The sequence below is a fragment of the Nansenia antarctica genome (genome assembly GCF_963989245.1).
Source record: "Nansenia antarctica genome assembly, chromosome: 1".
Classification (NCBI taxonomy): Eukaryota; Metazoa; Chordata; class Actinopteri; order Argentiniformes; family Microstomatidae; genus Nansenia; species Nansenia antarctica.
In genome coordinates, this window is record NC_137674.1 from 110,307,354 (window position 1) to 110,334,853 (window position 27,500).

The 27,500-nt window shown below is 45.8% G+C and overlaps 1 protein-coding gene across 1 annotated transcript in view; it reads right to left on the bottom strand.

Annotated features, from left to right (window-relative positions):
• The window catches only part of LOC308175241 (adenylosuccinate synthetase isozyme 2-like), a 24,349-nt gene extending 7,035 nt beyond the window's left edge, over window positions 1-17,314 (bottom strand). Inside the window, 5 exon segments of the mRNA XM_080550211.1 lie at window positions 1,341-1,407; window positions 2,479-2,529; window positions 3,141-3,209; window positions 5,380-5,482; window positions 17,066-17,314. Of these exon segments, the coding sequence (XP_080406337.1) occupies window positions 1,341-1,407; window positions 2,479-2,529; window positions 3,141-3,209; window positions 5,380-5,482; window positions 17,066-17,260 (485 nt within the window). The 5' untranslated portion in view covers window positions 17,261-17,314.
• Window positions 17,315-27,500: the final 10,186 nt, after the last annotated feature.

Sequence of the window (27,500 nt, forward strand, 5' to 3'; positions counted from 1 at the left end):
CTCTGTCTTCTAACAGAGCCAGCGGGACAGTTACAGTGTGTGTGTGTGTGTGTGTGTGTGTGTGTGTGTGTGTGTGTGTTTCTCTCTCACTATCTGTGTGTGTGTGTGTCTCCCTCTGTGTGTGTGTGTGTGTCTCCCTCTGTATGTGTGTTTCTCTCTCTCTGTGTGTGTGTGTGTTTCTCTCTCTGTGTGTGTGTGTGTGTCTCTCTCTGTGTATGCTTCTCTCTGTGTGAGTGTGTGTTTCTCTCTGTGTGTGAGTGTGTGTTTCTCTGTGTGTGTGTGTGTGTGTGTGTGTGTGTGTTTGTGTAAGTGTGTGTTTCTCTCTGTGTATGCGTGTGTGTGTGTGTGTGTGTGTGTGTGTGAATGCCTCAAGGTGATGAATATCCCCAAGCTTGTTGTGTAAGCCTATAAGGACGTCCTGTTGGCGCCCTGGGACAAACCTCTCCATGCTAATCATGTAGCCGCGGCGTCAGTGGGAAGGGTCCTGTTACACAGGAATGCTAACCAGGCTAGCGCTTGGCCCTTATTGACCCTTTTACAGAGGAATGCTAAATGGCTAGCGCTTGGCTCATTGATACTTTTACATGGGAATGCTAAATGGCTAGCGCTTGGGTTTTACACAGGAATGCTGTCTGTCTGACGGTCTGTTCACACAGGAATGCTATTATGATACTAACCCTGCTACTAACAGCTAGGGTAGTGTTTTTGTTAACCTCCCTCAGGTATTATTGACGATAGTTATTTGCATAACTGGCTGCATACGACACACAACACACCAGAGGAGCTCAAGGAACAATGGATTAATTGGGTGGGCTCCAGTGGATTAATTGGTTGATTGGTTGGGTGGTTGGGTGGTTATTTGGGTGGGGGTAGGTTGGTTGATTGATTGGTTGGTTGATTGGGTAATTGGTTGATTGATTGGGTGGGTGGTAGTTGAATTGGGTGGTTGGTTGATTGGATGGGTGGTAGGTTGGTTGATTGGGTGGTTGGTTGGTTGTTGTTTGGGTGGGTGGTAGATACATTGGGTGGTTGGTTGATTGGGTGGGTGATTGGGTGGGTGATTGGGTGGTTGATTGGGTGGTTGATTGGGTGGTTGATTGGGTGGGTGATTGGGTGGTTGATTGGGTGGTTGATTGGGTGGGTGATTGGGTGGGTGATTGGGTGGTTGATTGGGTGGTTGATTGGGTGGTTGATTGGGTGGTTGGTTGGTTGGTTGGTTGGGTGATTGATTGGTTGGTTGGTTGGTTGGTTGAGTGATTGATTGGTTGGTTGGTTGGTTGGTTGGGTGATTGATTGGGTGATTGATTGGTTGGCTGGTGGTTGTGGTTGTCGGCTCTTACTTCTTGCCCGCCTGCTCTTGTCTCTGCTGCTCCTGAACACCGTCGACCGCCTGGTGGAAGTCAAACACTGTGAAAGGAGGAGGTAGAGAGGTAGAGTCACCTGACCTGGTCACCTAGCGACCTGGTCACTGATACAGAGTGTCCTTCTCTGGCGTCTCTCTGTGTTCTGACTAACGGCCGGCCGCTCTCTGACCCTCCCTGACCCTGAATACCAGGACAGGACATCCAGATCTCTGTACGGAGATAAGAGGGTGTGACCTGTACTCTACACACACACACACACACACACACACACACACACACACACCTGACGCAGTCCAACAACGTCGCCGTAACATTGTAACTCATACCTCACTACTCTGACTCACAGACACACACACACACACACACACACACACACACACACGTAAAATGACATAATGTCCTCTTCTAACTGCGGTGCACAGAAAATACTGTTGCTACTTCAGAAGAACACCTTCTCCCATCAACAGCTAAGCTCATCTGTCACCCACCCGCCCTCACCCCCCCCCCCCCCCCCCCTCCATCCCACATTGCCCCCGCCCGCCCCCCCCCCCCCCCCCTCCCCCAATACACAGTCACACAGCAACGTGTCGCTTTATATAAAGGAGCTCCTCTACGCCACTGGCCTTGACTCTGTTATCTAATCAAGCTAAGTAGCGTTTCACATTGGAGAGAGAGAGAGGGAGATGGAAGGAGGGAGAGGGAGGGAGATGGAGGGAGGGAGAGGGAGAGAGACAGAGGGGCGCTATATTGCTCAGGGCTGGATGATAAAACTGTTGCTTTCAGAACAGGACATAATAGGGGAGCTTGTTGTCAAGCATTTGGTTCATTCTGTGTGTGTGTGTGTGTGTCTGTGTGTGTCTGTGTGTCTGTGTGTGTGTGTGTGTGTGTGTGTGTGTGCGGTCCTACCCTCGATGCTAGGTGGGATCCTTGGGAGGACCCTAAACTCTAACCCTAACCCTAGCCTAACCATAACTCTAACCTAGCCTAACCCTAACCCTAACTCTAACACTTTCCTAACAGCCTTAAAGCTCAACTTCAATGGGGTGACATCAGAGTCAGGGGCGGGGTCAGAGTCAGGGGCGGGGTCATAGGCCTGGTAGGGGGCGGGGCTTACCGATGTGCGCTCTGTCTGAGATGATCAGCCGCTTGTCCCAGCCCTCCAGACCTAGAGACAGACAGGACAAAACAGAACACATTAACACATGACCTGATTAACACATTACAGAGAGTAGGGTGTAGGGGCTAGGGAGTAGGGAGGAGGGGCTAGGGAGTAGGGAGTAGGGTGTAGGGAGTAGGGTGTAGGGTGTAGGGATTAGGGTGTAGGGGCTAGGGAGTAGGAAGTAGGGTGTAGGGGCTAGGGATTAGGGTGTAGGGGCTAGGGAGTAGGGTGTAGGGGCTAGGGAGTAGGGTGTAGGGGCTAGGGAGTAGGGTGTAGGGGCTAGGGAGTAGGGGCTAGGGATTAGGGGCTAGGGAGTAGGGGCTAGGGAGTAGGGGCTAGGGATTAGGGTGTAGGGGCTAGGGAGTAGGGTGTAGGGGCTAGGGAGTAGGGTGTAGGGGCTAGGGAGTAGGGGCTAGGGAGTAGGGAGTAGGGTGTAGGGGCTAGGGAGTAGGGGCTAGGGATTAGGGGCTAGGGATTAGGGTGTAGGGGCTAGGGAGTAGGGGCTAGGGATTAGGGTGTAGGGGCTAGGGAGTAGGGAGTAGGGGATAGGGAGTAGGGTGTAGGGTGTAGGGGCTAGGGAATGGTTTGGGATAGGGTGTTGGATATGTCACACCTACTTTTGCCTTTGCGTACGTTCTTCTCCGCCTCCTCGAACAAGCCTGGCAGGTGGATGACCACTCCATTACCTGTTACACACACACACACACACACACACACACACGCATATATATATATATATATATAATACACGCCTTCAGAGTGTTTGTCCAGCAACACTGTCTGTGTGGTTGTGAAGACGCTATTGAAAGTGATGAAAGAACTTTTTGTAAAAAAATCAAAAAAAGTCAAATAAATAAAGTCATAATCGCGTGTCACGTGACTGCTTCTCCTCAGAAGGAGGAGGATACACAATTCACAGCACTGCGCTTTATACTTGAGCGCAGTGTTTCCCATACATAGTCGAAATAGTCCCACAAAAGTACAAAAGTATTGGGACACCTGAACATCACACCCATATGTGCTTGTTGAACTTCTCATTCCAAAACCACGGGCGTTAATATGGAGTTGGTCCCACGTTTGCTGCTATAACAGCTTCCATAACAGTCTTCTGAGAAGACTTTCTACTAGATTTTAGAATATGGTTGCGGGGGGATTTGCTCCCATTCAGCCACAAGAGCATTAATGAGGTCGGGCGACTGATGTTGGGCGAGAAGGACTGGCTCGTAGTCGGCGTTCCAATTCATCCCAAAGGTGTTTGATGGGGTTGAGGTCAGAGCTTTGTGTTCAGGCCAGTCAAGTTCTCCCAGACCAAACTCGGCAAGCCATGTCATTATGGATCTGGCTTTGTGTATGGGGGCATTGTCATGCTGAAACTGGAAAGGGCCTTCCCCAAATGGTTGCCACAAAGTTGGAAGCAAACTATTCTCTAGAATGTCATTGTATGCTGTAACATTAAGGCTTCCCTTCACTGGAACTAAGGGGCCTAGCCCAAACCATGAAAACAGCCCCAGACCAGAATTCTGTCCACATACTTTTGTCCATATTAGTGTAATCTCATTAGGAACCAAATGTATTTTTAGCGCTGTTTTTATTTGTTTATTTTACAGGGTTCCCACACCTTCTGAAACATCAAATTCAGGCACCTTTCAAGCACCTTTCAAGACTCAACTCCCTCAAATTCAAGGACCCAACAAAGCATAGTTTGAGACAGATCTAGATGAGAATTTATGTAATAGGAACTATCCGCTTATAGACAACAATTAAAAAGAGAGAGAGAGGAGAGAGAGAGAGAGAGAGAGAGAGAGAGAGAGAGAGAGAGAGAGAGAGAGAGAGAGAGAGAGAGAGAGAGAGAGAGAGAGAGAGAGGGGAATTCAAGCACTCTCAATGACCCACGTCTATTTTCAAAAACTTTTAAGACCTTGATTTCTTTTTCTCAAATTCACAAACTTTCAAGGATTTCAAGGATTCATGGGAACCCTGATTTTGAGCACATGTTTACAGCCCTGCTCGTGGAAAGGCTCTGGTCCTCCTTTCATCAGCCGCTGTCACAAACTCATCACTTCAACTTGGCGACTCCAAGTCGGGATTTACAATCCCCCGCTGAACCGTAACCCACAGTTTTATTTGAAGACGGTTTAACGGTATCAAAAATTGGAAACCACTCAACCCTAGTGTGTGTGTGTGTGTGTGTGAGAGTGCAATCAAGAGCCCCTAGCCCCTAAATGTCTTGAGGCCCCAGTGGTGGAACGAGCCTCACAATGATCCTCCGATCCTCCCCCAGCCTCTCCCTCCCCCAGCCCTCCCTCTACCTCCCCCAGCCTCTCCCTCCCCCAGCCTCTCCCTCCCCTCTCAGCTGAAGTGCTGACGCCAGGCGGGTTTACGAGCCAGAACATGAACACGCTTTCTGTTCCCCGGGCCAGAACCCTGCAGGAACTGGACCTTTAGTCAAATAGTCTAATGAGATTACTGCAGATGTGATCTGGAGCCAACAGCACTTACTGTGGCCCGGTCCACAGACGCACGCACGTGTGTGTGTGTGTGTGCGTGTGTGTGTGTGGTGTGTGTGTGTGTGGTGTGTGTGTCAGGTCCAGTGGACAGGGAGTTGGTCGGGTGATCCGAAGGTTGTGAGTTCAAATCCCGGCTGAAACACACGCAGGCAGTAGAGGACCATAGAGACGTGTGTGTGTGTGTGTGTGTGTGTAGCAGAAGACCATAGAGACACCCTGGAAGCATTAAAATCCTGGAAATCTGAAGCTACTGGAGTACGGAAGTCAAGTTGTGTGTGTGTGTGTGTGTGTGTGTGTGTGTGTGTGTGTGGGTGTGGGTGTGGGTGTGTGTGTGTGTGTGTGTACCCACCTATGAAGGCTGTGACGTTGGGGTTGATGATGCCGCTGGGCAGGAGGTGGAAGTCGTACTCCACTGAGTCTACCACCACCGTGTGACCCGCGTTGTTACCTCCCTACACACACACACACACACACACACACACACACACACACACACACACACACACACAGAGGGAGAGAGAGATACTCTTGGTTAATAACCTCAAACAAAGCCCACAGCTTCCCTGCGTAGCAGCACTCTGACCCTGTCGATCTGCTACACCGCTGCCAGAGAATGAAGAGGTTTGAACACATTACACCAACCCTGAGATCTCTACACTGGCTACCAGTCTCTCAGAGAACTGAATTCAAACTTCAAAGTACTCCTAATTACATACAAATCACAAAATGGTCCTCGACCAAAATACATATCAGATCACAGATCACATATCCCAGCAAGGTCCCTAAGGTCAGCTGAGGCTAATCAGCTAATCATTCCAAGAGTGAAAACAAAACACGGTGCAGCAGCTTTCAGTCACGCTGCCGCATGCTCCTGGAACAAACTCCCTGAAGACATCAAACAGGCCCAAACCCTGCAAATATTTAAATCTAAGCTAAAAACCTTCATTCATCAGTTTTGCAGCAGTTATGCAGTTATATGTTAAACACAAACACTTCTATCAATGTCTTTCATCCATTAACTATTGTCTTCATTTTTATTGTCATTTTTATTTTCTTACTATGCTCCTCTTGCTGTATTTTCTTATAATGTATGTAAAGCACTTTGAATTGCCCCTGTTGTATGAAATGTGCTCTACAAATAACCTTGCCTTGCCTGACACCATCAGCTACAGAGAGACTGTTTGATAGCACACACACAAACACATTAAGTGTCCAACACCACATCACTGGAGTGTTAGTGTGTGTGTGTGTGTGTGTGTGTGTGTGTGTGTGTGTGTGTGTGTGTGTGTGTGTGTGTGTGTGTGTGTGTGTGATGAAACAGTCAGTGTTTGCCACCATGTCTACCAGGACAGAACTATTCCTGGACATGGAGGCCTGAGGCCAGCTGAGGGGGGGGGGGGGGGGGGTGTACATGCCTCTCCTTTTTAGTTGCATTTACGATGTACACCGCCCCCCCCCCACCCCAGCTGGGGCCCTGGGACGGGGGCTACAGGACGGGGAAGATAACAGCTCTGCCCCCCCCCCCCCGCCCCTGCCAGCCTACTGATAGAACCACGGCTCCACCTTTCTGCCCCAAACACTTTCTGCCCCAAACACTTGACTGTAGTTTGTTTCTCTGATGATTGCCATAGTGTTCTCCTAGTGTTGTCATGCCAACAGCAAGACCTCTACCAACAGCAAGACCTCTACCATCACTCACACACACACACACACACACACACACCCCAGATTAGACAACTGAAAGGTGCTCACGCCCATTGAATAGACCTCAAGGCTGTTTGTCTCGACTCAACACAATACATCACCATAGCAACAGTATTGCCATTAAACAGTGAGAGTGTGTGTGTGTGTGTCAAGAGTAGGAAGCTACACAATGGCAGGTTAGTTACAACATCTCCTGGGGGACAAAAGCTGATGTAAAAGCCATCATCATGTAGTAAACATCGTCTTTCATTACTATTAACTTCTCAAACAGTCTGGTCCAATGAAACAGAAGACCGTCTCTTCGTTTGTGTGAGAACACCTGCGGGCCTGCTTGTCTCCCCCCCCCACCCCGCACCAACCAGCGAACCTTCGGGGACAGAGCCTTCAGTGTGGCAGCTCCCCACCCTCTGGATCTCTCTCCCTGCGGCGATCCACAACATCCCCCCCACCCTGGACGCCTTTAAAACAGCCCTCAAGTCCCACCTGTTCACCAACGCCTTCAGCCCCTAGTTCTGTTGTCGTTTTGTTTGTCTGACTGTTTTTGTGTTCTTTTCTGTTTCTCTTTAAAGCGACCTTGGGTCCCCTGAAAGGCTATATCAATTTAAGTTATTAGTAGTAGTAGTAGTAGTAGTAGTAGTATTATCATCATTAGCCTATCATTATCATCACAGTGACAGCACGCTCCTGCAGGTTCCTCCTCTACGACATCAGAAGGATACGTCCGTTCCTCACCAGAGAAGCAGCTCAACTCTTGACCCAGTCACTGGTCATCTCCCGCCTTGACTACTGCAACACACTCCTGGCCGGGCTCCCCGCCTCCTCCGCCATCAGACCTCTGCAGCTCATCCAGAATGCTGCCGCCCCTGTCTGGTGTTCAACCTCCCCAAATTCTCCCATGTCACCCCTCTCCTCCGCACCCTTCATCAGATTCAAGACCCCGGTGCTCGCCTAAAGGGGAACTGCCCCCTCCGACATACAAGCAATGGTCGGCAGTAGTGTTGTTCCGATACCATTTTTTGATCCCGATACCGATACCGATACCTGACCGTGCAGTACTTGCCGATACCGAGTACCGATCCGATACATAAAAAAAATGCTTTTTGAGCCGCATACTCACCTCGATGTCAAATTATTGCTAACACTTAGTCTGGCACTGCTCAAAACCTTTGTAAAACTCGTAAAGTTTTTGTAAAACTTAAGTAAAAAAACAAAAACAAAAAAAACTTACGTTTTTGTAAAGTACTCGCCGATACCGATACCAGCATTTTTGTGCGTATCGGTGGCCATGCCGATACTAGTATCGGTATCGGAACAACACTAGTCGGCAGCCCCCCAAACAACACAGTGAATCATCCATCCATCAGTCATCATAAGAACAATAATTCTATGCTCCTCAGACCAGGGGCCTTTGACAGTCGCAACGCTATCCAAGGGAAGGATTAGCCTACAAATAATTGTTTACATTTTTGTATTAATTTATTTCCAGTACAGGGGGGGGGGTAGAGGAGAAGAGGTCTTCACATCTAGGATTCGCACGCTTCAGCGGGAGGGCGTTTCACCGAGTATTTGTTATTATTCGATTTCAGTGAAACTGGAATGTGAGGCGTAGCTTGAAATCAGAAACAGGTTGTGTGGGGGGCACCACCGCGGGGTGGGGGTGGGGGGCTATGCGCCGCCCGTTTTCAACACTTTTTCTATAGGCGTTGGTCCACTAGACCTGGGCCTAGTCAGACTCCTGATACGGAAGGCTGTGTCTGTGTCCGGAGCGCAGCACGCTGGGTTCGATGTCATAAAGGGAGACCGAGTAGATCTGATTGGACAGAGAGGCATTCCACGAGTGCTGATCAGATTTCCAGAGCGACTCTACGAACGCAGCCTGAGTCTGGCCCTGGGGCTAATTAGTGACGGTCCTCTGGGACGTGTTCAGGTCGGAGGTGATGGAAGAGGAACCAGCAGGCAGTTTGCTGCCACGGGACTTTTTATAAAAAGCAGAATACGATCTGCTCCCTCCTTCACACTGCCTCCCTCCCTCCCTCCCTCTCTCTCTATATCCCTCCCTCCTTCACACACATGGTAACTCTCTATCCATCCCTCTTTCCCTCCATCACACGCACGCACGCTAACTCTCTCTCTCCCTCCCTCCTTCACATGCATGGTAACTCTCTCTCTTTCTCTCTATCCATCCATCCATCCCTCCCTCCCTCCCTCTTTCTCTCTCTCTCTCTCTCCCTCACATTCACTTTTTCTCCTCTCACTTTCTCATGCACACACGCACACACACACACACACACACACACACACATACATACATACACACACACACACACACACACACACACACAGACACACAGACACACACTCACATGTTCGTTCTCTCTCTCTCTTTCTCTCACGTGACACACTCGCTCAGGCACACACACACACACAAGCAAACACACACAAACACACACACACACACACACACACACAAGCAAACACACACAAACACACACAAACACACAGCGAGACGGTTTATTTTTACATGCTTGGAGCCTTGGCAGAGCCCCAGAGACTGAGAGCAGAACCTTTGCTATGTCAACCTGTTATCAATACCAGGCATAGCAACAGACCCAGGCATAGCAACGGAACCAGCACCCAGAACCAAGCCAGGACCCAGCCAGGACCCAGCCAGGACCCAGCCAGGACCCAGCCAGGACCCAGTACGGCCGTCTGAAAGCCTGAGAGTGTGTCCTGCTACACCTTGTCAACAGCACCACATCCCTGTACACAGCCAGTGATGTAAGTGGTTGACCCGGGGACGTGGCTGACCCTGTGCCTAGAGCAGAAATACCACATTCCAACAATCGACTGACAAGTTGACTGGATGGCAATAAATCTGTTCAAATTAAGTTATTTTGGTGACATGGGCTCAACCACCTGTTTCCAGGGATGACCAGGGTTCAACCACCTGTTTCCAGGGGTGACCAGGGTTCAACCACCTGTTTTTGACCACGACATTCCTGGAGAACACAGATAACACACCAGTGAGGTTCAAGACACCAGTGAGGTGTGCCGGAGGGGAAATGTAAGAAAGTCGCCAATCCGGTCTCAGGCTAGTGTGTTTACAGCTAGCTCCGGTTGCTTTCGCCGTAGATTGAAGACCCATCTCTCTTAACTGCCCCCCCTTAAAGACCTCCTCCTCCCCACTACACCCCTTAAAGACCTCCTCATCCCCACTACCCCCCTTAGAGACCTCCTCATCCCCACTACCCCCCTGTACAGACCTCCTCATCCCCACTACCCCCCTGTACAGACCTCCTCATCCCCACTACCCCCCTTAAAGACCTCCTCATCCCCACTACCCCCCTTAAAGACCTCCTCCTCCCCACTACGCCCCTTAAAGACCTCCTCATCCCCACTACCCCCCTTAAAGACCTCCTCATCCCCACTACCCCCCTTAAAGACCTCCTCATCCCCACTACCCCCCTGTACAGACCTCCTCATCCCCACTACCCCCCTTAGAGACCTCCTCACCCCCACTACCCCCCTTAAAAAAGCTCTTGCTGAGAGACATACAGTGCGAGTCCATGATTTGTTCTTGCAATTGAGTTGACCCTCCCTTTTGCCCATTGCTGACTCCTCACTGTCCCTAGCTCTTTAGCTGTCTAGTTTTAGGTTTTGTAGTTTTAGTTTAGTTTTAGATTATCTTAGACTGTTTTTAGAGTAGTTTTAGTTTTAGACTATGTAGTTTTAGACTATGTAGGCCAGGTTTTGTATTGTATTTGTTTGTGGTGGATGTTGTTGTTGTATGCCTGTGAACAGGTCACACTTGAAAATGAGCCCTTGGGGCTCAATGTGTTTTTTACCTGTATAAATAAAGGTTAAATACACATATTTTTTTTTTAAACTCCTCATCCCCACCACACCCCTGTACAGTTTCTCTACTATAAATAATAATACATGTAAACATTTTTTTTATATATATACAGTATATACAGTATATATATTTCTTCCTTCTTCTACCATTGTAGCTGCCAATGGCCCCTGGTTTTGGTATAGATTTGTTTTTCTTATGATGATTGGTAGGGCTGCAACTAACGATTATTTTGGTAGTCGACTAATCTGTCGATTATTTTTTCGGTTAGTCGCGATTAGTCGTGTGGCTTTTCGCTGCGCGTAAATGGCGACGCAGAAGCATAAATCCGGCTTAACTAGCTATCTAACCTAACGTTACGCCAAGCTACAGCTGCTCACAGAGCTAGTTGACTGGCTAGCTAGCATTGCTGGCTAGACTACAGACAGCTCACGTTAGTAGGCTACGCTTGGCACTGTTTATCTTACAGACAGCTCGCTGGTGGACTCAACATAATTGAAATAGCATTCACTTATCAAGCATCATTCATGATCATCCACCATGACTACCTGGTATTTTAATAGCGACCACCCCTCACTTCATTTCATCTCGCGTTCTCCTGGCTTCAACATGGAAAACCCCTGCTACGTAACGTTACATACAAGCGCCTCTGTCTGTCACATGCGCACAGGGCAAATAAATTAATAGCACAAACGCTCATAGCATGTACAGCCCTGTCCATGAGACGTTGTTTTCCAACATGTAACAGTAAAGCTAACATAAACATTACGAGCCTAACAATATAACGCTAGCCAGTTGGCTAACAACGTTAGCTAAAACTTACCCAGCTGATTCTTGCATGGCTCCCTAAAAAAAAAAAAAATATCCCGTTTTTTTTAATATAATTTTTTATGCGATTAGTCGACAACAACATTTCACGCCGACGAATTTTCGTAATCGATTAGTCGTGACTAGTCGACTAATCGTTGCAGCCCTAATGATTGGTGGATAGACAATTCACTTACTTAAGACAAACGTATCTGTTGTAAGTCGCTTTGGATAAATGCGCAGGCCTGCTTAAATGCCAAACATGTAAAAGTGTAACGTAGGCCTAAACGATGCCAATCAGGAGAGGAAAAGGCTTGTTGGAGAGCCGTCTGACTGCTGAGTCACTGGTACTGAGGCCAGATGGCCTGACACCAGGATGGACGCATCGTGCTGATGGTGAAGCCACGTCTTTCACCTTTCCTAAAATACCTCACCCACCCACCCACAGCATCTCGTGATCTATACTCGTCCCCGCAGTCTGCTACTCTCTAACACTATCTATACCCACAGTCCTCTACTTTCTAACATGATCTATATTACCCACAGTCCTCTCTGCTCTCTAACACGATCTATACCCACAGTCCTCTCTGCTCTCTAACATGATCTATATTACCCACAGTCCTCTCTGCTCTCTAACATGATCTATATTACCCACAGTCCTCTCTGCTCTCTAACATGATCTATATTACCCACAGTCCTCTCTGCTCTCTAACACGATCTATATTACCCACAGTCCTCTCTGCTCTCTAACATGATCTATATTACCCACAGTCCTCTACTCTTTAACATGACACAACATAACAAGAGGCTGGGGCATTTAGCTAGGCTAGGGCATTTAGCTAAGCTGGGGCATTTAGCTAGGCTAGGGCATTTAGCTAGGCTAGGGCATTTAGCTAGGCTAGGGCATTTAGCTAGGCTAGGGCATTTAGCTAGGCTAGGACATTTAGCTAAGCTGGGGCATTTAGCTAAGCTAGGGCATTTAGCTAGGCTAGGGCATTTAGCTAGGCTAGGGCATTTAGCTAGACTAGGGCATTTAGCTAGGCTGGGGCATTTAGCTAGGCTAGGGCATTTAGCTAGGCTAGGGCATTTAGCTAGGCTAGGGCATTTAGCTAGGCTAGGGCATTTAGCTAGACTAGGGCATTTAGCTAGGCTAGGGCATTTAGCTAGACTAGGGCATTTAGCTAGGCTAGGGCATTTAGCTAGGCTAGGGCATTTAGCTAGGCTAGGGCATTTAGCTAGACTAGGGCATCTAGCTAGACTAGGGCATTTAGCTAGACTAGGGCATTTAGCTAGACTAGGGCATCTAGCTAGACTAGGGCATTTAGCTAGATGGGGGCATTTCGCTAGACTAGGGCATTTAGCAAGACTAGGGCATCTAGCTAGACTAGGGTATTTAGCTAGATGGGGGCATTTAGCTAGGCTAGGGCATTTAGCTAGGCTAGGGCATTTAGCTAGACTAGGGCATTTAGCTAGGCCTACAACCGTCTTTAAGGGCAGTAAGTCATCACACACCGTGTCAGACCCATCCCGAGGTGGGGGACACCCCTCCATCTGCATGAAGCATCAACACCGCCCCCTCTGGCGTGGGCTGTAGAGAGAGAGGTGTCTGACCCCTAACACACACCTGTACACACACCTGGTCAAACACCTAGAACACACCTGTACACACACCTGGTCAAACACCTAGAACACACCTGTACACACACCTGGTCAAACACCTAGAACACACCTGTACACACACCTGGTCTAACACCTAGAACACACCTGTACACTAGGGGTGGGCATCAATGATCGACGATCGATAATTGATCGATAAGGATCTTGGTCGATCACAAAATATTTTGCTCGATAATCAAAAAAAATAAAAAAAATAAAAAATGTTTTACATTATTTTTTTTAAATTAAGGACACTAACGTTTTCAGTCATCCTCCTATTTGTGAGTAACAGTTTTTTTACTGCTCCTATGGTGAGTTACTTATTTTCTATATTTGTATTTATAACGTAAAATGTGTTTTTAAGTTAAACAATTTAGGCTACTCACTGCCTTGTTTAAGAGGATTGTTATCTGACTGTAGTGTCTAGTTTGAATGTGAATGAATGAAAGTGTGAAATAGCAACACAAATATATATATATTTTTTTTTTAAATGAAAAAAAAGCTTAGCAATTAATCGATAATTGTTCGTTAATTCTTGCGATTATCGAAAAAGAAATTTTTAGCGTTTGCCCAGCCCTACTGTACACACACCTGGTCTAACACCTAGAACACACCTGTACACACACCTGGTCAAACACCTAGAACACACCTGTACACACACCTGGTCAAACACCTAGAACACACCTGTACACACACCTGGTCAAACACCTAGAACACACCTGTACACACACCTGGTCAAACACCTAGAACACACCTGTACACACACCTGGTCTAACACCTAGAACACACCTGTACACACACCTGGTCAAACACCTAGAACACACCTGTAGACATTCCTGGGCTAACAAGGGCGAAGAAAAGAACAAAACAATGTTTGAGGAAAATGTTGCTCAACTCTCCATGTCACTTGCCTGGCTGTACGTGAACCTGCTTGTCTATGTCGTAACCCTACCCCGGCCTTGGCAGACAAGTGCCTTTGAAGAGAGGCCTGAAGCTAAACTGACTAGAAAGCCAACAGCTGAGTGGACATTAAAACCTACAGAAAGGGCCGGTGTTGTGGCTAGTGTGTGTCGAGTAGACCACCGTATAGCCCTGCGTCCACAAACCTATTGTTGGTACCGACTATTCAGTGTGTGGGACTTTTCACGGTTTTTCACAAGGAAGCATTTCCACTCGAATTTCGACTACCTTCATTCACCGCAATGACTAAGGTGGAACCAGCCAAAATATAGACTGATATAAGGTCCATTTATAGGTCTACCTACTCTATTCACTCCCTCCCCTCTCCAACTCTTCCCCAGGGCGTTGGTTAGTGCTGCTAGCAGACCAGGTGACGATAACTAACCCAGGTTCCAGACACACACACACACACACACACACACACACACACACACACACACACACAGACAGACACACAGACACAGACACACACACACACACACACACACACTTGTTAGCCACCATCCAGTAAGAGGGAGTCACCACCTTGTCCTTCCCCACGTACCTAAAGCCCCAGGCAAGGCAGAACACAACAAGGCTCGAGACAACGTTGAACTTCACCACCAACGGTTTTAATTTGAAATCAAGTGTTGAAATCAAAGATTTAAACAAAGAAAAAACGTTGGTGGTGAAGTTCAACAGTCAGTTGTCAAAGTCAACCAGTATTAATGAGCTAGCTTTATTAAAAAAAATTTTTTTACTATGCTATCTTCATGAAAGATACTTCATGTTAAAGGTCTGCAGTAATGGAACAAACAAGATGTTTGTCGCTCTGGTTCACTGCCTGTCGTTTTGCCCTGGACTCCCGGCCATCTCACCTGCCCCCCACCTCCCCCTGCCCTTCTCTCGTCTCACCTACACTCACTGAACCACAACCATCGCCTCACTGCTGCTGCTGCCACCAAGGCAGGCATTCTCCGCTGCCGCCGCCACATCCATCAAGGCTCCCAGCAACATCAACACCGGACTCTACACCACCCCCCCCCCCCCTCCCCGTTCGCTGACTCTGTGTTCCATGTTACTTGTTGTTGTTACTTGTTGTTTTTGTGTGTCCCCATGTGTATCATATATTGTCAGCGTCTTTGAGCCTTGGAAAAGCGCTATATACATTTAATAAATTATTATTATTATTATTGTATTGCTGTCGTGGTTAGAGGATGTGGGTAAATAACATCTCCATTATCAAGTCTTTGGGGTAAATAACAGCTCCATTATAAAGTCTTTATGGGGTAAATAACATCTCCATTATAAAGTCTTTATGGGGTAAATAACGTCTCCATTATAAAGTATTTTTCATAGAAAATAAATAAATAATAATATATACTGTATAATAATAGTATGTATAATTATATTATATTATATTATAATAATATTATTATAGCCCCCTTCTCTATAATCCTACCAGGATGTGGGATTATAGAGAAGGAAATTCACCTGACAGAAAGACGACCAGGGGGAAATACCGGAGGAGGATTTTCATCAGTTTGCCAAGCGTGAAATGTGGACGTATGCCTATATATATATGTCTATATATCTATATCTATATATCTATATCTATATATGAGTATATATCTATATCTATATATCTATATATCTATATCTGAGTATATATGAGCTTATTAGCGATGCTGGTAGTTAGGGCTGGGTATCGCCACTGATTTCCCAAAACGATTCGATTCCGATTCACAGCTCGATTCACAGCCCGATTCGATTCGATTCGCGATTCGATTCGATTCGATTCGATTCCGATTCGATCTAGTTACAATATACATTTTTTGCTTGAATATGAAAGAGATTCTCTGAACTAATGCTATAAATGGTTCAAGGAACCCTATAACATGTAGCATTGTTAAACATATCAATGAATTGACTCCAAAGCAGTTACATGAATGTACTTTTTATTTACATATGACTTTGCTTTTGTCCAGCTCATCTCTATCGTCACATTTTTTAAATCCAAAATGCACCCAGACATCTGACTTTAAGCCTGGTGGTGACTTGAGTGTCCCTGCCATCGCCATGTTTTTAGATTTTAGTGTTGAGACCTCACGTTGCGTGAGATATGATAAATTCTTGTAGCGCGAGATCTGGCCACGAGATCTCGTTGCGGGTTGAAGCTGCAAGCAAAAAAAAAAAAAAAAAAAAATCGATCTCGGGATTTATGAATCGATAATCGCTCATTTTAATGAAGATCGATTCAGAATCGGGAAATCGATTTTTTGAACCCAGCCCTACTGGTAGTCAAGGTGACATTAGCAGGACTGGCTGTGACTTGGCTACCTAACCTTCCATACACACTAGTGGGTTAGCTTAGCACAAGTTAGCCTTCCATACACACTAGTGGGTTAGCTTAGCACAAGTTAGCAGACAGACTCAACAACTCCCAACAAGACCCACACACACTTCACCTTCTCCCTAACGTTACGACATCACACCATATTACACTTATGATATATAGACATATAATATACATATAGACATATAATAATAAATAAATGTCATGTTTAGATAGAATAAGGTTATCTCTCTTGTTCGAGGGAGACCTCCTGGCCAAAGCTAGTCCACCAAACCAGGAGGGTATTCCATCAACGTCGCTAAAGGAAAATCCTGGCTTATTTTTTGATAACTTCTCGCGAGATTTATCAGAATATGCCTGGATATTTTTAGGAACTCTCGCGAGACTTGTCAGACTAAACCTGGATTCTCTTTTAGCGATGTTGATGGAATACCCCCCTGCACACACACACACACACACACACACACACACACACACAAGTTGACAAACACTGGCGAATAAAACAACAGACTTAAGAGATCGAAGTCGATCAGCAGATTCTAAAGAGTAGCAACAACAAACATGCACCTTTCATGTCTTAAGCTACCTAGATCGCATACATACATACATACATACATACATACATACATACATACATAAAGATATATCTATCTACATACAGACAGACAGACAGACAGACAGACATACAGATGATATTGTCTATACATTTGTCTTTCTTACCTGACATCTGCAGACGATGTCCGCGTTCTGAGCCAGCAGGTCCACCACCTTGCCCTTGCCCTCGTCCCCCCACTGCGCCCCCAGCACCACGGACACCCTGTTGCCCACCGGGGGTCTGGCGACGGGAGGCTCCCCCGCGATGGTGCTCTGAGCCCGGCCACAGGGCTCCGTACACCCGCTCCTCTCCTCCGACATGACCGCCTCTCTCTCTGTCTCTGACCGCGGCTGAGCCTGACTGACTGAGCTCTGAGCTCCACTCCCACTGAGCCCCAGACCAACTCACTCCCCTAGCTGCTGCTGCACTGATACTACTGCTGTTACTGCTGCTGACTCCCCTGTTACTGCTGCTGACTCCCCTGTTACTACTGATACTGTCTGTCTGTCTGTCTGTCTGTCTGTCTGACTACCCTGTTACCACTGATACTGTCTGTCTGTCTGTCTGTCTGTCTGTCTGTCTGTCTGTCTGTCTGACTCTGTAGTATATTTTTACACATTAATAGCCTTCTTATATTCACGTATATTTTACACATATATTCACGTATATTTTACACATATTACACGTATATTTTTATTACTTCAAATACACTTTATTAAATACTTTTATTATTTCAATACAAAAGATCTCGGGAAGATCTTTTCAATTGTCGCACATACGCTGACACACACACACGCACATGCGCAGTCACACACACACGCATATGCACGCCCCCGAGGGTCTAGGCCAATCAGAGGCCTAGAAGGAAGGGTCATGATTGGCCAAGAACATACTGTGATGTGATTGGCTGAGGGCTGCTATAAAACTTCTGTGCAGAGGCTCGAGCGGTCTGCTCTGCTGACTATCTCGACTGTGACTGTTTTGTGTGCCTGTAATCTGAGGACCCGACCTTTTTTGAATAAATACTTTTAAAACTTTGGCCAGGAATTTTCACCTCTTCTTTTATCACTGAAACAGAGAAATATTCGACATAAGTGGCGACCACGAAGGGACATTTCCATAGCTCTGGATGATCGGTCGTTTTGCAATTCTTCAAGGCAACAAGGGTAAGTTTCTGCTGAATTCGCGAGGACAAGGCGGAGCTGCGCAAAATAGACTGTGTATATCGATTGAGCTATATTTAAATCGGATCTTCTTGAAGTATATAACTGGGTCGAGGTCAGTCAGAGAGAGCCGGGTTGTAAAACCTGTATTGTGAAAAGTGTTTTAATTGTACGATTTTTATCGTGTGTGTGGTTATTGTGGTATAGCAGAGAAGAAGCTGCTGTAGTCTTGTTTTGAGAACAAGGTATTAGCACAAGCTAGGGGGAGACGTTTTTCTAGCGGGCTAATAACTGTGGTTTGTATCAGGCAATAGTCTGGTGGAGTGTAAAAGCTCAGGAGATAGCTCTATTCAAATGGTATGGAATTGGAATTCCTAGTTTGAAAGAGCAGAGTCCGTGCTAGTGAGCAGAAAATAGCGCTATTTTAGAGATATGCATTGTTAAATTACTTGAGAAGCACGGAGGAAAAACGTGGTTTGAATAGAAAGGGCGCTATTTTTTCTTTGTGTGAAACGCATGTCAGAGAAGGCCGCTAGTTGAAAAGGGCGCCATATTTTTTCTTTGTGTGAAACGCATGTCAGACCTGTGGATAAGGCCGCTAGTTGAAAAGGGCGCCATATTTTTCTTTGTGTGAATGCATGTCTGAATTGGCGCCAATTTTTTCCTTTGTGTGAATGGATGCAGACTCAGTAGACACACAGGGCCTAGTAGAAAGGATATGCCATTTTAGAAGTATTTGAATAAGATTATCTTGGCAAATAATACGTTGAACTGCATTGAAAGATATTCTTGAAAATTGCTGTGTCGTGGAGAATAATAATTATTGTGGAAAAGCAGTGTTGTGAAGATTAATCTTACAGTCTTGGCTTCTTTCCCCCTGACATCCATTTTTTTCAAATACACACGCGCGGGTTTTGATAAATTTCAGTACTCATCTCTTAAAAGATAACGATAAAACCATACACATAGACTGGGATTGATAAAAATAGAGATAGAGTGAATTGATCTCGGGGTATTTCAAATAAGTTTAAAGGTACGGTTACTCGGAAAACGGGAGGGAAAACAGAGGCCAGCACATTTCAAACACAGAAGAGAGCATGTGGAGCCAATAGGCCCGCTTTACAGAATATTGGTGAAAGAATCTAAAAGGTTAATGCATATATTGATGTTGTGAATGACTTTTCAGTATCACATTGATTTAACTAATTACTTATCAGTTGAATTAATTATTCAGATCATTCATTTTCTGTTTCCCAAAACAATTGATTGATTCCATAAGTTTTAAATCAATGTATATGATGATATAGTGAATAATTCTAACTAATCATTCATTCCTTTCACTTAACAATTGATTTAGGTATAGATTGTAAAAGTAAAAAAGATAGATTGAGAGTTTTAGGTAAGATATAGTCATTCTGTGAGACATCTTCGGTGTGGCGGCCTCTACTGGTCGAAACAAGATAAGACGTTTTTAATTATTTACTGCCCTCTGGTGGATGAAACAAGATAGGACGTTTTTAATTGTTTACTGCCCTCTGGTGGATGAAACAAGATAGGACGTTTTTAATTGTGTACTGCCCTCTAGTGGATGAAACAATATAAGACATTTTTAATTGTTTGCTGCTCTCCAGTGGACGGAATACGATAAGACACTTTGGAATACTGGTCCTCCATCAGTGCATCCGCCTGAGGTCGACGACATAGTCTTTTACAATGATAAATGGATGGTTACTTCAATTAATTTAAGTAATTACAAATTGATTTAATTAATTATTCAGATTATTTCATTTTCAGTTTTCACAAAACTTTGATCAATTGGTTTATAGTGGTCTAGGGATGACGTTTTCTTCCACAGGATTACATCAATGAAGTGTAAATGACTAAGTCTAGTTGATTGTGCATTCCTTCCGAGTAGCAGGTCGATTTCCTTACAGATTGTAATTGATAATTGATCATTGTGTTCCTTTCAAATAACAAGTCGATTTCCTTACAGATTGTAATGAATAATTAATCATTTTATTCCTTCCCAATGACAAGTCGATTTCTTTAAGTGTGTAATTAATAATTAATCATTCATTCTTTTCCAAATAACAAGTCGATTTCTTTACAGGTTATAATTAATATTTGTAATTTACATTTTTTATTTCAAGTTAAGTTCTTTTTCACAGTTTTTGATTAAGAATAGCAGAATAGTACATATTTGATAGTTGAGCAGTAAAAGGGTTTTTGTGGATCGGTGAATGCTTAGGTGTGACCAGCCTTTGGGATTTAATAATTGTGTTGACCAGAACTGTAATTAGTATTGAATGAGTAATCAAGTGACACATATTCATAAACAATTAGGAAACACATTTAAGTATAAAGTACTTACAAAGTGATTAGATTTAAGTTAATACTGCACTGACATACACAAGAGGCAAATCTGTTGTTCTGGGGTGTAGTGGTTTTGTGTGGGCGGTTAATACAGTTATATTGGACTAGCATTTGTTTAGCAAATAAGGCAAAATAAGGTGGGTTGTAAGAAGCGTACACCTTATCTAATATAGAATATTTTCAGCATATTAAGCAGTATAAATATTTCAGACATGGGAGCCAAACCCAGTAACATTGTGAGGGCTGTTAATACAGACAAGGGAATATTAGCAAATTCATCCCCTGTGGCTATAGTGGAAAAAATGAATCCTCTTGTTAGGGAAATTAGCAAAATGTCTACGAAATGGAATAGCCGTTGGGCATACATTGAACAGCCGTGGCCGAAAGAGGGCAGCCTTAATTTACAAAAAATGGCAACATTGGAAATACTTATCAATGGGCACAAAGCACATCAAAGAGGAAAGATTAGATTAGAGAAACGCAAGTTAGAGTTAGCTATTTTAGATCTATTTAAGGTAGAGGGACAGAAAATAGCTCAGATGGAACCGGAAAAGAAAAAAGAATTGGCCAGAACACTGGAACAGAAATTGAACATTCCATACACAGACATGTGTCCTGTCTCCAGTCCCCCTCCATATGCTAAGGCACTGGAGGACCATTCCCAGAAGAAGAAGGCCAAGAAGGAGCCAAGGGGAAAAGGGGACGACAGGAGTGACGAGGAAGATGACAGCAAAGATGGCCGTGAAGACTCAAGAGATGACGACAGTGCAGACGAAGGCTACCAAGCTCTGGTCAGGAAGATGATAGCCACAGCAAAAAGACACCACAGATGGCTGAAGGAGCAACGAGAAAGGGAGGAAGAGGAAGATTGTCATCGAAGGTCATCAAATACATTAAAGAACTGTCCAGTGCTGATTCGGGGTAACAAGATGGAATATCATCCGTGGCATCATGCAGATCTGTCTGAAGTGATGGACAAACTCCCAGTTCTGGAGGAGGGAGGAGATTCGTGGACTACTGAGGTTGACGTGGGACTGACAGGAACGCGGGCCGCGATGGGAGACCTGAAAAGACTCTTAGCCTTTATTGCAGGATTGGAGGCAGGACTTCATAGAGATATCAATACATCAGTTTATGATCCAGAGCTCTTCGCAGCATACAGAGTGCAGGCTTTAGCCCCACAGCAACAGCCACCTGGAGTGCAGACTGCTACTTACCAGTCCTACTCACAGGGGCCACAAGGGGGGTATCCTGCTACTTACCAGTCCTACTCACAGGGGCCACAAGGGGGGTATCCTGCTACTTACCAGTCCTACCCACAGGGGCCACAAGGGGGGTATCCATACCCACAAGGGCCACCAGGGGTGCAAGCGGTTCCATACCAGATGTACAACCAGCCTGGCCAAGGACCACCACCAGGGGGATGGACAGCAGCAGGGAAGAAGATGCTAGAACCGTGTTACCAATGTGACCAGAATGGACATCTAGCCTGTACCTGCTACAACAGGCCCCAGGGGGGCGCAGGGGGGAGCCAAGGAGGAGGATATTGGCCTCCTGCTACACCTGCTCCAGGAGTGATGAACCCTTACAGAGGCCCAGCAGCTGGCCTACAGGGGTGCCCGGAAGATCCGAGTGGGAGGTGCCAGCTGGTGGTGACACAGAAGCCTGAAGGCGCCACGCACCTCCCTATGTCTAGAGAATATGTGAAGACAATCGGATTTGAGGGAATTAAACAGCTGATTCCTACAACTGAGCTTGTAGACTTAGAGTGCAAGGGACAGAGAGCAACTCTGCCAATACTTGTGTCAGAACACACGCCAACAGGGCTGCTAGGGAAAGATGCTCAATGCCAATTGAACTGTACAGTGAAATGCACACCTGACGTCTGTCAGGTGACGGTGCCATCCGGTGTTCAGATTCCATCGACAGCCAGAGTGATTAAGCATAGAACAGACCTACAAGCTTTGCCTTTAAAGGGAGCTGATATAGAATATTGGGTTGATGGGTCTTGTTACGGGGTAGGAGAAACTTTGTGCGCTGGGTATTCCTTAGTTAAAGCACAGAATTCAGAGTTTATTGTAGAACAGGCTGAGGCAGTTCCTCAGCCTTGCTCAGCTCAGTTGGCTGAATTGATTGCCCTCACGGAAGCATGCAACTTGGGAACCGGACGGAGAGTGACAGTGTACACCGACTCTGCCTATGTACATAATGTTTGTCATTTTAATGGAGCTGTATGGAGGGGGCGGGGTTTTAAGAGAACTGATGGTACGCCTATACAGCACCACGCACAGATCATGAAGCTGTTACAAGCCATGATGAAGCCAAAGGAATTAGCCATAGTGAAGTGTGCCACACACAGGTCTGACTCATCACATGTCACACAAGGTAACAGGGCTGCAGAGGATGCAGCCAAAGCCATTACAGGAGCAGACAAGGCAGGTAAAGGTCTTCTGGTCACACATGAAAAGCAATTACAGGGCATGGTCACACTTAAGGATTTATTGACGTTACAGAGTAGAGTAACTACGTTAGACAAGAGCGTTTGGCTAGCAAGGGGGGCAAGTCAGGATGACATAGGTCTATGGAGGAATCATGAGGGGTTGGTTGTAGCACCCTCAGATTTATTAGGCATGTTAATACGGGAAGCTCATGGATTAGCACATGTGGCTAGGGGGGAGGTAAGACGCAAGATCACCAAGGAATATGGGTTTTGGAGTCCATATTTGATGGAACAGATTGACCATGCTTTAGGTCAATGTGGGGTCTGTTGGAGAAACAACATCAGAGTGGGTACACCAGTGGTGTCTGGGCATATCCCTACCCCAATAGGGCCACGGGTGGTGGACAGGGGGGTGGATGTACAGAGTAGGCAGGATGTTGTGCCAACAGGTGCCGAGGTCCCCAGAGAACCTGGGAAGGAGGAGCTACGAGGAGATGCTGTGGTGTTGCCAGAGCCAGTGGGACAGTGGAAAGCTGTCCAGATGCCAATGAACCAGAAACCAACGAAGCAGAGAGTGTTGACAGTCTGGAGGTCCAGCCCGGGAGTGTCCAAAGCCTGGGCACCTGTGCTACTGGGGATGCGGGCGAGTACCTGCATCATGCTTCAAATGATGCTGAGGGCAACTCCCCAGACCTTGATCAGCGTGGGAGGGGACCAGGCGGTTGCCTGAACCTCAATGACACTGACGGACGACGACCAGTTAGGAAAAGATGAAAGACTATGAATAGGGTAGTGAAGCAGCAGATCAAAGGGAACGACGGGAATGGACAGCAGATGATAGCATGGCTGGAAACGGTCTTAGGGGCATGGGAAACTTATTTTGCTAAGATGGGTGCACCTATTATAGCAGACATGATTTTTTGACTTTCTTAGGAGACAGGGCCTCATTGACTGTTTTTGGAAAATCAGTCGCTCAGTCCACGTTAATGAACTTTTTAGAAGACTAGTCCTCACCTGAGGTGAAGATCTATGCATTAATGCATTCCCTTTGTCCTGTGCTTACTGTTGGGGAATTATGTGTTATGATAACTGAATGTCATTATTTGTGTATTGTTTGTTTATTTACATTATTTTGGCCAGTCAGGGTGGTACTTGTGCTTTGATAGGCGGTGAATGCTGCAGTTATATTTCGGATTCTGGTAACGCTTTGCATGATTTTCATGAATCTAACAAGAAGGGTGTAGAGGATTTACATAAAGAACACGGTTGGAATATGTTAGATTTCTTTGATTCTGCTTTTTCAGGTATTGGTAATATGATCAGGTCCGTCGCTATTATTTTTGTTGTCATTATCATCTGTATTATGTTACTTGGTATTTTGATCAAATGTTGTGGAAAGTGTATTTCTGATGTTCCTATTAATGCTTTAATGTTGACCAACGTAGCTGATGAGCAAAAGCTGGATTCTGTTTTGCTTTCTGATTTTGTTTCCTCTTTTGATGATTTGTTTATTAAGTGATGTTTTATGATTATTTGCGTCGATTACTGTTTGTTTCTTTCTATATCGTGTGATTGATGTCAGTTGAGAAGTGGTGTGGTGGTTATGCAAAGATAGGAAAGCGGTTCTGTTCCTAGCGCAACGAAGAAAACGCTCTTGACTGGGAAAGGATATCAATCTGAGACAGCGGTAAAGGCTGTTCTCCAACTGGGTTCATGTGCTAGTAACCTCTGTCCCTGGCGCTTCAAGGACAAAGAAAACATCGGTCGTTGGAAGTTTCTATATTAATTTGTGCATGATGGACTGTGTTTAGTTTAATTGTGGTTGTTATTTTCAAGATTCTTTTTGTTATTGGTTGATTTCTATTTTTTGCATGATGTCTTTGGGTTCTTAATAGTTATTTTTTATTTTTTATTTTTTTATTTTTTATTTTTTTTATTTTTTTTATATTTTCTTAGCTGTGATATGTGGGGTTTGTGTTTTTGTTTTGGTTTATGTGATCATTTAGTTTCGGAACACCCTCTGGGTGGTCCGAGGGGGGATGTGTAGTATATTTTTACACATTAATAGCCTTCTTATATTCACGTATATTTTACACATATATTCACGTATATTTTACACATATTACACGTATATTTTTATTACTTCAAATACACTTTATTAAATACTTTTATTATTTCAATACAAAAGATCTCGGGAAGATCTTTTCAATTGTCGCACATACGCTGACACACACACACGCACATGCGCAGTCACACACACACGCATATGCACGCCCCCGAGGGTCTAGGCCAATCAGAGGCCTAGAAGGAAGGGTCATGATTGGCCAAGAACATACTGTGATGTGATTGGCTGAGGGCTGCTATAAAACTTCTGTGCAGAGGCTCGAGCGGTCTGCTCTGCTGACTATCTCGACTGTGACTGTTTTGTGTGCCTGTAATCTGAGGACCCGACCTTTTTTGAATAAATACTTTTAAAACTTTGGCCAGGAATTTTCACCTCTTCTTTTATCACTGAAACAGAGAAATATTCGACAACTCCCCTGTTACCACTGATACTGTCTGTCTGTCTGTCTGACTGTCTGACTGTCTGTCTGTCTGACTCCCCTGTTACCATTGATACTGTCTGTCTGTCTGTCTGTCTGACTGTCTGACTGACTCCCCTGTTACTACTGATACTGTCTGTCTGTCTGTCTGTCTGTCTGACTCCCCTGTTACCACTGATACTGTCTGTCTGTCTGTCTGACTCCCCTGTTACCACTGATACTGTCTGTCTGTCTGTCTGTCTGTCTGACTCCCCTGTTACCACTGATACTGTCTGTCTGTCTGTCTGTCTGACTCCCCTGTTACCACTGATACTGTCTGTCTGTCTGTCTGTCTGTCTGTCTGTCTGACTCCCCTGTTACCACTGATACTGTCTGTCTGTCTGTCTGTCTGTCTGTCTGACTGTCTGTCTGTCTGACTCCCCTGTTACCACTGATACTGTCTGTCTGTCTGTCTGTCTGTCTGACTCCCCTGTTACCACTGATACTGTCTGTCTGTCTGTCTGTCTGACTGTCTGTCTGTCTGTCTGTCTGACTGTCTGACTCCCCTGTTACACTGATACTGTCTGTCTGTCTGTCTGTCTGTCTGACTCCCCTGTTACCACTGATACTGTCTGTCTGTCTGTCTGTCTGACTGTCTGTCTGTCTGACTCCCCTGTTACCACTGATACTGTCTGTCTGTCTGTCTGTCTGTCTGTCTGACTGTCTGTCTGTCTGACTCCCCTGTTACCACTGATACTGTCTGTCTGTCTGTCTGACTGTCTGACTGTCTGTCTGTCTGACTCCCCTGTTACCATTGATACTGTCTGTCTGTCTGTCTGTCTGACTGTCTGACTGACTCCCCTGTTACTACTGATACTGTCTGTCTGTCTGTCTGTCTGTCTGTCTGACTCCCCTGTTACCACTGATACTGTCTGTCTGTCTGTCTGACTCCCCTGTTACCACTGATACTGTCTGTCTGTCTGTCTGTCTGTCTGACTCCCCTGTTACCACTGATACTGTCTGTCTGTCTGTCTGTCTGACTCCCCTGTTACCACTGATACTGTCTGTCTGTCTGTCTGTCTGTCTGTCTGACTCCCCTGTTACTACTGATACTGTCTGTCTGTCTGTCTGACTCCCCTGTTACCACTGATACTGTCTGTCTGTCTGTCTGTCTGTCTGTCTGACTGTCTGTCTGTCTGACTCCCCTGTTACCACTGATACTGTCTGTCTGTCTGTCTGTCTGTCTGTCTGACTCCCCTGTTACCACTGATACTGTCTGTCTGTCTGTCTGTCTGACTGTCTGTCTGTCTGTCTGACTGTCTGTCTGTCTGACTCCCCTGTTACCACTGATACTGTCTGTCTGTCTGTCTGTCTGTCTGTCTGTCTGTCTGACTGTCTGACTCCCCTGTTACACTGATACTGTCTGTCTGTCTGTCTGTCTGTCTGTCTGTCTGACTCCCCTGTTACCACTGATACTGTCTGTCTGTCTGTCTGTCTGACTGTCTGTCTGTCTGACTCCCCTGTTACCACTGATACTGTCTGTCTGTCTGTCTGTCTGACTGTCTGTCTGTCTGACTCCCCTGTTACCACTGATACTGTCTGTCTGTCTGTCTGTCTGACTGTCTGTCTGTCTGTCTGACTCCCCTGTTACCACTGATACTGTCTGTCTGTCTGTCTGTCTGTCTGACTGTCTGTCTGACTGTCTGTCTGTCTGACTCCCCTGTTACCACTGATACTGTCTGTCTGTCTGTCTGTCTGTCTGACTGTCTGTCTGACTCCCCTGTTACCACTGATACTGTCTGTCTGTCTGTCTGACTGTCTGTCTGTCTGACTCCCCTGTTACCACTGATACTGTCTGTCTGTCTGTCTGTCTGACTGTCTGACTCCCCTGTTACCACTGATACTGTCTGTCTGTCTGTCTGTCTGACTGTCTGTCTGTCTGTCTGTCTGTCTGACTGTCTGTCTGTCTGTCTGTCTGTCTGTCTGTCTGTCTGTCTGACTGTCTGTCTGTCTGACTGTCTGTCTGTCTGTCTGTCTGACTGTCTGTCTGTCTGTCTGACTG